Consider the following 13,785-nt stretch of genomic DNA (forward strand, 5'->3'; position numbering starts at 1 on the left):
TGTAATCTATACTCTGTGTGTGTGTAGATACATATCTTTTATTTTTCCCTTTTTATTATGAAAAATTTCAAACATGTTCAAAAATAGAACAATAAAATGACCCCTGTGCACTCATCATGAATTCTCAACATTATCAACTTAGTGTTTCACCTTCCCTCCTTCCTCTCTCTCCTCATCCTCACTGGATTAATTTGAAGCAAATACAAGACATCGTAACTCTTCGTCTGTAAATATTTTTGTATACATCTCCAGAAGATAAAGACTTTTAAAATATATGATCATACCTAAAAATTAAAAATAGCCTCTTAATATTATCAAATATCTAGTCAGTATCTAAATTTCCCTGATTGTGCCAGATTTTTTGTCTTTTTCTTTTTTGGCAGGGGGAGGCAGTTTGCTTGTTCATATCAAGATTCAAATAAGGTCCATACACTGCAATTTTTTCTATATATAATACTTGGTTTGTTTTAATCTACACGTTCCCCCCTCTTTTTAATTTTTTTATTTACAATGTATTTGTTGAAGAGACCAGATCCTTTGCCTTGAGGAGTTTTACACAGTCTAGATTTTTCTAGACTTGTGTTGTGGTGTTTATCATGTTCCTTTGTTTCCTGTATTTCCTATAAACTGGTCTGGAAGCTTGAACAGAGTCATATTTACTTTTTTTTTTTTTTCAAAACTAATTCATAGGTGGGTTAGATACTTACAAAGGAAGATGCAAAATATTTAGTTGTGTCTTTTTTAAATACTAGAAGCTCTTGATTGCCTAGATCCATTATTCCATTAGAAGTTGCAAAATGGTGATATTTTATCATTCTGACTTCACTTATTTATTTATTTATTTGGTTGTGCCGGGACTTAGTCGCGGCTCGCAGGCTCCTTAGTTGCAGCATGCGAACTCTTAGTTGCGGCATGCATGTGGGATCTGGTTCCCTGACCAAGGATCAAACCTGGGCTCCCTGCATTGGGAGCGTGGAGTCTTAACCACTGCGCCACAAGGGAAGTCCCCTGACTTCATTTAGTATTTGGAATCTCTATAAAGAGAAACTTTTCCTCATCAACTATTTGTTGCCCTTGCTTTGAAATTTTTAAAAGAAAAAATTAAAACTTTGCCAAAATGGAGAGGTGATCAAATTCAAAATTTAGCTTTCTGAACAATTTCCAGGATTTCCAAATTCTATTTCAATCTTATCTTTTTCTTTACTTTAGTAGTACGGCAATTCTCTGCAATTCTCAAATCCCAAAAGCTCTGAAAAACCTTGTTTTCAATGCAAATATCAAAAAATCTCTGAAAACTGAAGGGTTTTTGGTAACTTATTTGATGGCCAAATCTTCCCTAACCCAAACCCAGTTTGGCAGGCCTACCAACTGAGACTGAAGTGAGGCTATTTATATCGTATTTATCCCACTTGGAATAAATATTCATATTTTTTACTGAAGAAATATTTATTCATGGGGGGGAGGGATAAACTAGGAATTTAGGATTAACATGTACACACTACTGCATATAAAATAGATAACCAACAAGGACCTACTGTACAGCACAGGAAACTATATTCAGTATTTTCTAATAACCTACAAGGGAAAAGAACCTGAAAAAGAATATATGTGTCTGAATCACTTTGCTGTACACCTGAAACTAACACAACATTGTAAATCAACTATACTTCAATAAAAAATAAAATTTAATTTGATTTAATTAAGAAAAGAAATATTTGTTTGTTCGATTACAGGCTGCTGCTCCAGATCCTGCTGAAAGTGTTATAATGTACGGTATATGCATTTCCTTTCTAAATCCAAAGTATCCTGAAGTTTGAAAACATCTGGTCCAAGTATTTCAGGTAAAGAACTGTGAACTGTAACAATAATATAGTAGTTAACATTCACTGAGTACTTATTCTTTACCAGGTAGTGTTCTAAATGTTTAACATTTAACTAACTCACTCAATTTTCCCAACAACCCTACGAAGTGCTGAGGCACAGCATGGCTAGGTGACTTGCTCAAGACTGTGCCCAACAGACAGATGAAGAGTGGCCAAAGGGATTTGAACCAAAAAGGCTGGGCTGCACTGTGACCTTGATTCTGCTGCCCGTATTCTCTCACTAACTTGCACATCGTTCTCCCAGCTCTCCAGGATCTGACTCCAATGTAGCTAGCCTCTTCTCTTCTCTCATGATATCCTCCAAGGACCTCATGTTTCAGCTCAACCAGATAACTCCTTATTTCTCCCAAAACACATCCTCAAACTTGTCTTTTTTGTTCATACTGCTAAAAGATACATATATATATATATATATATTTTTGGTACGCGGCCTCTCACTGTTGTGGCCTCTCCCGTTGAGGAGCACAGGCTCTGGACGCGCAGGCTCAGCGGCCACGGCTCACGGGCCCAGCCGCTCCGCGGCATGTGGGATCTTCCCGGACCGGGGCTTGAACCTGTGTCCCCTGCATCAGCAGGCAGACTCTCAACCACTGCGCCACCAGAGAAGCCCTAAAAGATATTTTTTAAAGGTAAGATGATGACTTCTGTATAAATATGAAATGTACAACTGTCAATTTTTAAACTTAATTAATTATTAATGAGGGATGTTATAATTTGTTAAAATCTAAAGAGAAAACATAAATACACCATAAGGAATGCTGAAATGAATTTGTTTAAAAGATGAAAAACTGGTCAGTACACGCAAGACATAACCACTTGCATCTCAGTTATACAAATTTGCATTTCTAGGGAAAAGAATCATGTGCAGGGCTTCCCTGGTGGCGTAGTGGTTAAGAATCCACCTGCCAACGCAGGGGACAAGGGTTTGAGCCCAGTTCTGGGAAGATCCCACATGCCGAGGAGCAACTAAAGCCAAGTGCCACAACTACTTAGCCTGCGCTCTAAAGCCTGCGAGCCACATCTACTGAAGCCCACGCGCCTATAGCCTGTGCTAGGCAACAAGAGAAGCCACCGCAATGAGAAGCCCGTGCACCGCAACCAAAAGTAGCCCCCACTCGCCGCAACTAAAGAAAGCCTGATCCGCAGCCATGAAGACCCAATGCAGCCAAAAATAAATTAATTAATTAAGTAATTTTTTTAAAAAGGGCAATCTCAGTAAAAGAATCATGTGCATTGTTAGCAGCTTTCTACAACATAAAAGAGTTGTAAAATAGCTCAAAGACAATGAAAAACAGTTAATTCAACAGGAGGTCTTATAATCTCTTTGCCTATTTCAGTGTCTCCCAATTTTTCTTAACAATACTAATTCCTCTGCCTGGAGTGCAATTCATTGAAATTATCTTCATCAAACCAGTATTTACTGAATATCTACTATGTGCCAAGTACTCTGCTAAGTGCTAGGGGTTCAGTGGTGAGGAAAACAGACTCCATTCCAGCTGTCAGTGTCTTTGATAGATCAGCTCATCCACCTATCATAGTCCTTCATTTAAGCTCTCATATAATCTCAATTACAATTCTTGTAATATTGCTGAATCTTTCCTTGTATTATACTTAGCAATTTATTATTCACACTTCATTTTACAGTTCTGGGGAGCAAGATACAAGTCCCAAATTCCGAGTCTCCTTGGCAGAAGATGATAAATTACTTTCCTATTCCTGAGGAGGTGAAAACAACTATAGCTCAATTTAACAAATATGTTTTTGACTCTGTACTATACATAGGATACTATGCTATGTGCTACAGGAAGATGATTAATTCAGCAAAGATATTTTGAGCAACAACTGTAAAACACAGGGAATGCACAGTTAAATAAGACATGGTGTCTGATCCAGAGGGACTTCAGTCTAATGGAGGAAATAGACGAGTAAGTTAGTGACTTCAACACATTACGATGAGCTTAGAGGTGAGTAGTGAGTGTTTCGAGAGTGTAGAGGAGAGGCAGCCATATCAGGGTCAGGGACAGGGATGGCTTCTGGGAGAAACTGATCCTTAATCTGAATTCCGAAGGACAAGTAGAAGTGAGCTAGGCACAGATAGGAAGGGCACCTTCCACAGATAGGAAGATACACACTGAGAACCTGGGAAATTTCAAGAGATAGGCAGGAACCAAATCATAAAGGGCTTCACATTCTCAGGTAAAGAGGCTCAGCTTTCTCCTGGAAGCCATGGAAGAATTTTAAGCAATAAGCATCATTAGGGACTTCCCTGGTGGGCCAGTGGGTAAGACTCTGCACTCCCAATGCAGGGGGCCTGGGTTCTATCCCTGGTCTGGGAACGAGCTCCCACGTGCATGCCACAACTAAGATTGCACTTGCCACAAATAAGAAGTCCGCATGCTGCAACTAAACAGGCCACAACAAAGACCCCAAGTGCCGCAACTAAGACCCGGAGCAGCCAAAATAAATTAATACTTTAAAAAAGGCATCATTAGATTTGTATTTTACAAAGATCATGTAGTAGGCTGAATGTGTGTAACACTCTATAATCACCGGGATCTGTGACTGTGTTACCTTATATGGCAAAAAGAGATTTTGCAGATGTGATTAAATATATTAAGATGGGGAGATGATCCTGCATTATCTTCGTGGGCCCAGTGTGATCACAAGGGTCCTTATAAGAGAGAGGCAGTAGAGTTAGAGTCAGAGAGAAGATGTGAAGAGGAAGCAGAGGTCAGAAAGTAGAGGAGATGCTTTGCTGTTGGCTTTGAAGATGGAAGAAAGGGCCAGGAGCCCAGAAATGCAGGTGGCCTGGAGAAGCTGGTAAAGGCAAGGAAATAAATTCTCTCCTAGAGCCTCCAAAAGGAACATGGTCCTGCAGACACATTTCTGACTTCTGATGTCCAAAACTGTGAGATAATAAATTTGTGTTGCTTTAAGACATAATTTGTGGCAATCTGTTACAGCAGTGATAGAAAATGAATGCAGATTCCCATTCATACAGATTCTTCCCTTGGAAATTAATGCAAAAAATAAACTGAAGGAGGCTGGCTAAGGATCTATGGAAACTCATTAGTACACTATGAAAAGCAGTTTAGCATAGTAGCTACAGGCATGAACTTTGGTGAGATGGCCCTTACTTAGTTTCATAATTGGGTATAAATCTACTTTTTTTAAGCTTCAGTTCTCATTTGTAAAAGGGAGATAATAGTATTTTTCTCATGGTGCTTTCATGAGGATTAAATAAGAAATAGCAAATTATACATAGTGTCTGGTACAGGGTATGTGCTCAATAACAGTTATTATTAAATGATTACAGTAATTGAGAAGAGAAGGGAGAATAAGGAGAGAGAAGTAAAGTCTCCAAAGAAGGTAGAAATGGATTCCCTCCTAAGCACTGTTGGAGGAATTAATTCTGCATAGGCCAGAAGGCACTGTTTTTTTGTTTTTAATATTTATTTATTTTTGGCTGCGTTGGGTCTTAGTTGCAGTACGCGGGATCTTTCGTTGCGGTGAGCGGGCTTCTCTCTAGTTGTGGCACAAGGGCTTCTCTCTAGTTGTGGCACGCAGGCTCCAGAGCACACAGGCTCAGTAGTTGCAGTGTGCAGGCTCTCTAATTGTGGCGCGTGGGATCAGTAGTTGCAGCCCGCAGGCTTACTTGCCCCACTGCCTGTGGGATCTTAGTTCCCCGACCAGGGATTGAAACCGTGTCCCCTGCACTGGAAGGTGGATTCTTAACCACTGGACCACCAGGGAAGTCCAGAAGGCACTGTTTTTGCTGAGAGGGGAAGAAAGAAGAAAAGTGATGGGTGCTGAGGGGCATTCCACAAATGGGGGTTGAATGAGTGAATAGATAAGAGAAAATAGTGTGATCCCCTGCATCTTGAAGAGTGAAAGGCTCTTATTAAGGAATCAGCAAATGTTTGTGGAAGAAAAGATAGGAGATTGTCATTAGAACATGAATTGTCCCTTAAAGAATCTGATTGAAGTCACTAGCATTAGAAATGATAGATGTACACAGAACAACCCTATGAGAGCAACAGCCCTTGGGCTCATGCTGGAGGCAGGATGCTGGAACCTCAGTGCAATGGCAAAAAGGCTTCTCTCAGTGTCACCCTGACAGGCTACTAATCCCAGAAGCTGGCATCTCATCTTCAATAACAGGTAGTTATGCCTGTTGAAACAAGTTTCCTCGGAGTTAAAAGGATATTGGCAAATCTCTTCTCATTTAAAAATAATTTAAGGGACTTCCCTGGTGGTCCAGTGCTTAAGACTCCGCACTTCCACTGCAGGGGGCACAGGTTCGATCCCTGGTCAGGGAACTGAGATGCCGCATGCTGTGCGGCGTGGTAAAACGAAATGAAGTGAAATAAAATAAAATATAAGGTAGTAGATTGCTAGAATTTATGATTTAAGAGGAGGCGCAGGTCTTGCTGATTCTAAATTTGGCCATGGGAGTGGGTAGCTAAAATAGGGTAGAAGGTGAAGGTCTTTGTAGATGAAACCAAGGAACTGTAAGGCTAGGGATTTTTTTAAAAATGGATTGTATTTTTTTAAAATCTTTTTTTAAAAATAAATTCATTTTATTTATTTATTTATTTATTTGGCTGCATTGGGTCTTTGTTTCTGTGCGAGGGCTTCCTCTGGTTGCGGCGAGCAGGGGCCACTCTTCATTGCAGTGCGTGGGCCTCTCACTGTCGCAGCCTCTCCTGTTGCGGAGCACAGGCTCCAGATGCGCAGGCTCAGTAGTTGTGGCTCATGGGCCCAGTTGCTCCGCGGCATGTGGGATCTTCCTAGACCAGGGCTCAAACCCGTGTCCCCTGCGTTGGCAGGCAGATTCTCAACCACTGTGCCACCAGGGAAGCCCCTGGATTATATTTTTTAGAGCAGTTTTAGGTTCACAGAATAATGAAGCTGAAGGTACAGAGATTTCCCTTATGGAAACCCCCTGTCCCCACATATGCATAGCCTCTTCCATTGTCAATATCTCCCACCAGAGCAATACATTTGCTACAACTGATGAACCTACATTGACACCTCATTATCACCCACAGTCCATAGTTTACATTAGGGTTCACTCTTGGTGCTGTACACCCTATAGGTTTTGACAAGTGTATAATGATGTGTAGCCACCACTATAGAATCATACAGAATACTTTCACTGCCCTAAAAACCCTCTGTGCTTCACCTAGTCACCCCTCCCTCCCCCTAACCCTTGGCAATCACTGATCTTTTTACTGTCTCCATAGTTTTGTCTTTTCTAGACAGTCATATAGTTGGAATCATACAGTATGCAGCCTTTTCAGATTGGCTTCTTTCACTTAATAATATACATTTAAGATTCTTTGATGTCTTTTCATGGCTTGATAGCTCATTTCTTTTTAGTACTAAATAATATTCCATTGTCTAAATGTACCACAGTTTATTCATCCAAGGCTAGGGTTTTAAATCATAAATATAGTTACTGGAATCATAGTAGATGGATGCTAGGAGTGACGTTGAAATGACAACTATTGTCACTTGGCAAATGAACAAATGAAGGATAGTGACCAAGAGGAAAAGGAGAAAAAAACAACAAACCTGGTGAGTATAGACTCAAGTATCCTGTCCTTAAATGAAGGTGAAGTATTATGATCTGGGGGGGAGGCAGTGGGATGGGGGAAAAGGTGCTGATTGTTCCCTCACGAACTCCTACGGGAGTTTGTATATAAGCCCCGGTAAGTTTTACTTTTACTGTTCAAGTAGAAAATGTTTATAAGACATCCAGGTGGAGATATTTAACAAACAAGTGGGCATGAAGGCTAAGAGATCAAGAGGGTTTGAAATGGGAGACAGATTTGTAATCTGCTTGGTGTTAATAATGGAGGCTATGGGAGCAGGAGAATTATTAATTTCACCTCGCTGATGAGCAGCAGCTGCTTGATGAACAGGTTTTATTGCTGCTGTTGAAAGAGAAAGCTAAGTTGTCTAGACAAGCAACATTTAGAAAGAGGATGGGGGGCTTCCCTGCTGGCACAGTGGTTAAGAATCCGCCTGCCAATGCAGGGGACACGGGTTCAAGCCCTGGTCCGGGAAGATCCCACATGCAGCGGAGCAACTAAGCCTATGCACCACAACTACTGAGCCCCCGTGCCACAACTACTGAAGCCCACGCACCTAGAGCCCGTGCTCCGCAACAAGACAAGCCACCACAATGAGAAGTCCGTGCACCACAACGAAGAGTAGCTCCCACTCGCCACAACTAGAGAAAGCCTCTGTGCAGCAACGAGGACCCAATGCAGCCAAAACTAAATAAATAAAATAAATTAATTTTTTAAAAAAAGAAAGAGGAGGAGATGATGGAGGACCCAGAGAATGACTAGGAGGAGAGACAGGCGGAAACCCAGGATTCTGCTGGGGCTTGGTGACTGAAGGCAGAAAAAGTCAAGGACAGGGTGATCCACTGTGTGAAATGCTACAGAGGAGTTAAGGAAACTGTGAACTGAAAAAAATCTTTGGATTTGGCCACTAGGCAATCCTTAACATGTGAGCTTCATGAGGGCAGCTAGTTTTGTTTGTCAGAAGACTGTCTGTCACATTGTGCTCCATAACTAAGTACTGAACAAATGAATTGGTGAGATTTCAGAGAACATTTTCAAAAGAGGCAGAAGCCAAATCTTAAGGAGGATTAGATTAGAATTGGCACTTTCCTAGAAGAAACCCCATTATCTCTTTCAGAGTGACCTTTTAAAAAAATAAATCAGATCATGTAACTTTCCTGCTTCAAATGCTTCAATGGCTCCCTCACTGAGTTTAGGATGAAACCAAACCAAACTACATTGCCTAAGATGACAAACCGAAGACAACCTGGGCTACAGTTTCAACTGAACCGTACCATCTTCCTCCCCACATGACCCCCCAAGCCACCTCCTTGAACCTGTAGTTCTTAACCTGACTCTTTTAATCATGTTCCTATATTAGGGCATGTGCACGTGGTTCCCTTTCACTGGAAAGCGATGTTCCAATTTCTCATCTTGTTAATTCTCTTCTCATCCTTTAGGTCTCTGTTCATGTTATCACCGCTCCAGAAGCTGTTCTAGATCATTCCTGAGTACCTGAAGTATTTCGAGTATTTAAACACAGTTGTTCTCTCCTCAACCCCCATTGCCCTCACATGACCTTGTTTTATTTCCTTCCCAGGACCTCCCACAGTCTGGAATAATCTTGTTTCTTTATGTGTTTATTCTCCGCCTCCTCCCACAGAATATAAACTACATAAGGAGGGAGAAAATGCAAATAGTGGGGGGAATAACTGATGAATGAAAGTTCAGGAAAAGCAAAAGGAGATGGGATCAAGAGCTCCCAGGGAGGAATGACGTACCCTCTTTTCTGAAACAAGAGCACGGAAGGGAGAAGTGAACAGAAACATTACGCAATCTGATGAGTTCTTTTTCATCCCTTTGGTGGTGGGAATAGCAGCAAATGATTTGATTTTACCCTGTCAGCTGGCTTTGTAAGATATGCTATGTATATGGGGTGGAGACCATCCTTTTCTAGATTCTTTTCTCCTTGGCTCGACGAGACTTTGCAGGAGAATCACTGGCCCATATCCCGTATGTAAAAAGTGCTCCAGGAACTGTTCAGGTCTTCACAGGTATTGCTACTGTTATTTTACCATGTGCATGATTTTAAAGGACGTCCACCCTGCCTGAAGCACAAGGAGAGAACATCTGGGTAGAGGCCCTCAGTGGGGCTTCAGCATTCTTCCTGAGAGACAATGAGTTCAGATTTACCGTGCAGTTGTTTTTTTCCTAAGGGCTTAGGAATGACTAAGCATTACATTCACGTAACCCTGGTGTGCAAGATTACCATAATGTTATTATAACCCCATTTTCTGTTGAAAGGTGGAAATAAGATTTGCTCCAGACTAAAGAGGAAGTCAGTGATAAAATTACAGCCATGGGCTAATCCAGGCTTTCTCACTGTGTGTGCATCACGTCTTTTAGACACTCTAAGGTTCAGGCTGACAACTACCAGCTATGATATTGACATTCTTTTCAATTCCCCACCTCTCCCTTCACTCCCCATCCCACCGTAGACAAATGAGGTATGCGTGCACTCTTTTTTCAACTTGTCATTTTGAAGTCGGCATTGAGGTGAGGCAGAGTGGCTGGAGCTGGCTGAGGTACATTCCAGAAAAGTCCATGTCCTATGAGGATCAAGGGATAATCTGACTGGAGCACTGGAGCTTCTGCTCTTCCCACAATTAACCCTTTACATCTGAGGATGTAGATAAACTGGGAGCCAAAAAATTTTCAGGAATCAGTAATGTCATGGTGAGCAAAGAGTGAGTAGAGACTATAGGAGTGGTGGAGTCGGAGGGTGCTGTGAGCAGGCACTCCCCTGTCCCTGCTGCTCGTCTAGGACAGAGGTCCCCAGCCTTTTTGGTACCAGGGACCAGTTTGGTGGAGGACAATTTTTCCATGGACCGGGGGCTGAGGGGGTGGGGGGATGGTTTTGGGATGATTCAAGCACATTACATCTATTGTGCACTTTACTTCTATTATTATTACATTGTAATATATAATGAAATAGTTATACCACTCTCCATAATGCAGAATCAGTGGGAGCCCTGAGCTTGTTTTCCTGCAACTAGATGGTCCCATCTGGGGGTGATGGGAGACAGTGACACCCGAAGTGTGTTGCTTATGTCCAGTCTACTCTGTAAGATGCAGCTTAATTGTCACTTGCCACTCAGTGACAGGGTTTTGATATGAGTCTGCAAGCAACTGATTTATTATGGTCTCTGTGCAGTCAAACCTCTCTGCTAATGATAATCTGTATTTGCAGCCGCTCCCCAGCGCTGGTATCACTGCCTCAGCTCCACCTCAGATCATCAGGCATCAGATTCTCATAAGGAGCGTGCAGCCTAGATCCCTCGCATGCGCAGTTCACAGTAGGGTTTGCCCTCCTATAAGAATCTAATGCGGCCGCTGATCTGACAGGCGGCGGAGCTCAGGCAGTAATGGGAGCAATACGGCCCGGCTGTAAACACAGATGAAGCTTCACTCACCTGCCGCTCACCTCCTGCTGTGCAGCCGGGTTCCTAATAGGCCACGGATTGTTACCAGTCTGTGGCCCGGGGGTTGGGGACCCCTGGCCTAGGAGACCACCATCAGCTCAGGTGCCACTCAGCCAAGTTTCCCATGAAGCCCTCTTTGCCTACTTCCTCTCTAATAGCTTGGGGAGCCTAGTTTCTGTCTAGAACACATAGGCCCTTCTGGACTTCCCCCGTTTTAATAACAGTCCCTTCCTTATTTTAAAAGTGAGGGAATTCCCTGGCAGTCCAGTGGTTAGGACTCTGCACTTTCACTGCTGAGGGTGCACGTCTGATCCATGGCTGGGGAACTAATATCGGGCAAACCCTGCAGAGCGGCCAAAAAAAAAAAAAAAAAGACTCAGGTGATACTTTCTCCCATCTCCAACCAACTCAGGCTACAGGGAAAAAAAATCAAGTAAGCCCAACCCAGTTCTGATTACAGCCCATTAAATGCAACTATGCATCAATTACCCTGTAGTCTCACAAACATGCACAAATGAAGATCCAGAACATGTACAAGTTTATGTACCTAATATTTACATATACCTTAATATTAAACCTACACCGTATGTACGGCTATTCTTGTCAACAATGTATGTCCAGATCTTTCTAGACTCACACATTTCTGTCACTATGCTGCCTTTTATCTATGGTAGAAAGTGCCCCAGAGTTGGAAGATCCTGGGTTTGAACCTTTTTACTTTCATTATTATAGGGCTTGTATAAAGGAGAACCACCTGAGGAGAAAGCGTAGGTAGACCTGGGGAATCAGGCGCCCCATAAAACCACCGTAATTCTCACTGACAATGTTAGGTGTTCTAAACTGCTGAGAATATTTTTCTCTGACATTTCAAACGTGCTTTCACATTAGCTCTTTTCAAGTCCTGCCCAGTGACCTCACATACGTTGTGAATAGTTCTTTGCTCTGCCCTGGAGAGAAAAGGCTTCTTAAAGTCTAAGTCGAGGGAGAAAATAAGGAAAACAAGTTTGTCCTACATCAAGAAATTTACTTTGAGTCCAGCACTGTTTAAATTCCTGACTGGAGAGAAATCAAAAAAGTCACATTCTGATATAACTAACATTATCTTGGGCCAGAAGCTTAACAACCAAAGCACAATACAAGGCAGCGACTTACGAACGGCTACGGTGCAAGCGCCCTACCCGGGGCCTGGGTGCAGGTGACAGAAGCGACCGCCTAACACAGGGTCCCAGTTCCTCGCCGCGGGGCGCCCTGCGCATGCGCACGCCGCCTCGCTCGAGGGGGGCGGGCCCTAGCTGCCATCTTGCCCCGTACGGGAGCCGCCGCCGCCACTTGCCCCAAAGCCAGGCTGGGGCTGAAGGGTGTCCTACCCAGACCGGCTTCCTTTTCCATTGCCAACCCTGCCCGACAGCTCTGCCCAGGCTGCTCAGCCCCAAGTCTAGGCCAATGAACTGACCCGTCGCCCGCAGCCCGACTCTTAGCCGCGGCTCGTCCCGGTGCCCGTCCCGCGAAACGGAGCGCGCGGGCACCCAGCCTCCTCTCCAGCCGCGATGCCGAACGTGCAGCTGCCGCCAAAGGAGAGCAACCTCTTCAAACGCATCTTGGTGAGTGGCCAGTGGCTGCGCCGCCCACCCCCGACAGCCCCGGGCCCGGCGCGGCTAACTGTCTGGCGGCGATGGCGCCTGCGCGGCTGGGCCCGGCCCCCCTGGGTTCTTTGTTTGTGCGCGAACCCGCACGGCCCTACCCCCGCCTCGCAGGGCCCGCCACCCCGCTCTCCTCCCTCCCTCCGCGGCCGCTCCTTCCAGAATCTTCCCGCCGCAGTCACCCTGGGCCTGGGCGCGGCCGGGAGTGGCCCGTGCCCTCCTGCGGCGCCTGGCAGCCGGCCTCGCGACCTCCCCCCCCCCCGGTCCATCCCAGTTACTTTTGCCAGCATCCCTGCGTCCAGGTGTTCGTTCATTGCTTTATGTGGAATCTATTGCACAGAGCACCTTGACACCTTTGAAAGCGGGAGCGGTCTTGTAATGGTGTGGGATCCGATTTATACAGGTTACGGGAAACTAAAACCTCGGAGACTCATCCTCCCTTTGGTAGAGAGTTTGCCTATTTCCTCTTTGGGAAGTACGTGACTCGAACTGCATTTCTAAGTTCTAAAGCCGAACACAGCTCTGATTGTTTTTAACTCGTACAGGCCCTGTAAGTGGTTAAAGCCGCGCGGACTGGCTGGTATTGCACTTGAGGGGTGCATTTACTTTGATTCCGATCAGAAACCTGAATAATGGCCCCGTAATGATGACGGCTGCCGGGTGGAGAGGGGAGTTTTCTGTGGGTTATGTGTCACCGTCCTGGTACCTTAATGGTTTTCCAGGGAGGAGGGGCAACATGCCTTTGCTTTTCTCAGTAGACACTGGAGACTGATTGTCTTTCATCTGAAAACCAGCGTTTAGATTTTAAGGGTGAATTTATTAATCAGAGCTTGTGTTGGTTATATGATCATTAGCTGTTGCTTACCTTTATTATATATAAAATGAAGTATAAGCAACTGCAGATAAAAAAATAATCATAGTAGCCGTTCTGTTTCAAGCCAGATAGAAACGTCACACTTAGTCTTCAAAAGCTACATAGTAAATGGGATGAAAATTTTGTCTTAATTTTATATGGCGCTTAGTGTTGCGCAAATGATGAGAAACGAGTGTAAAAACATAAATCTAATTAAAGCATTTTGGCAGATTGCTTCATTCGACTTTGCATATATTTTTTCTTTATTTTACTTTCATTTTTCTCATACCCTTGTATTTTTCGCAGTGTGGAATTGGAGAAGTGAACTTTTTTGCCCCTTTTGGGTGGGGT

The 13,785-nt window shown here is 43.7% G+C and overlaps 1 protein-coding gene across 1 annotated transcript in view; it reads left to right on the plus strand.

Moving 5' to 3' along the window:
- Positions 1 to 12,488: 12,488 nt before the first annotated feature.
- Positions 12,489 to 13,785, plus strand: part of NAA16 (N-alpha-acetyltransferase 16, NatA auxiliary subunit) — a gene marked incomplete at both ends in the record, with an annotated part of 66,416 nt that continues 65,119 nt past the window's right edge. The window contains one exon of the mRNA XM_079721825.1: positions 12,489 to 12,542. Coding sequence (XP_079577951.1) covers positions 12,489 to 12,542 — 54 coding nt within the window. The remainder of the gene's footprint in view (positions 12,543 to 13,785) is intronic.

The sequence above is a fragment of the Hyperoodon ampullatus genome (genome assembly GCF_949752795.1).
Source record: "Hyperoodon ampullatus genome assembly, chromosome: 16".
In the NCBI taxonomy this organism is placed as follows: Eukaryota; Metazoa; Chordata; class Mammalia; order Artiodactyla; family Ziphiidae; genus Hyperoodon; species Hyperoodon ampullatus.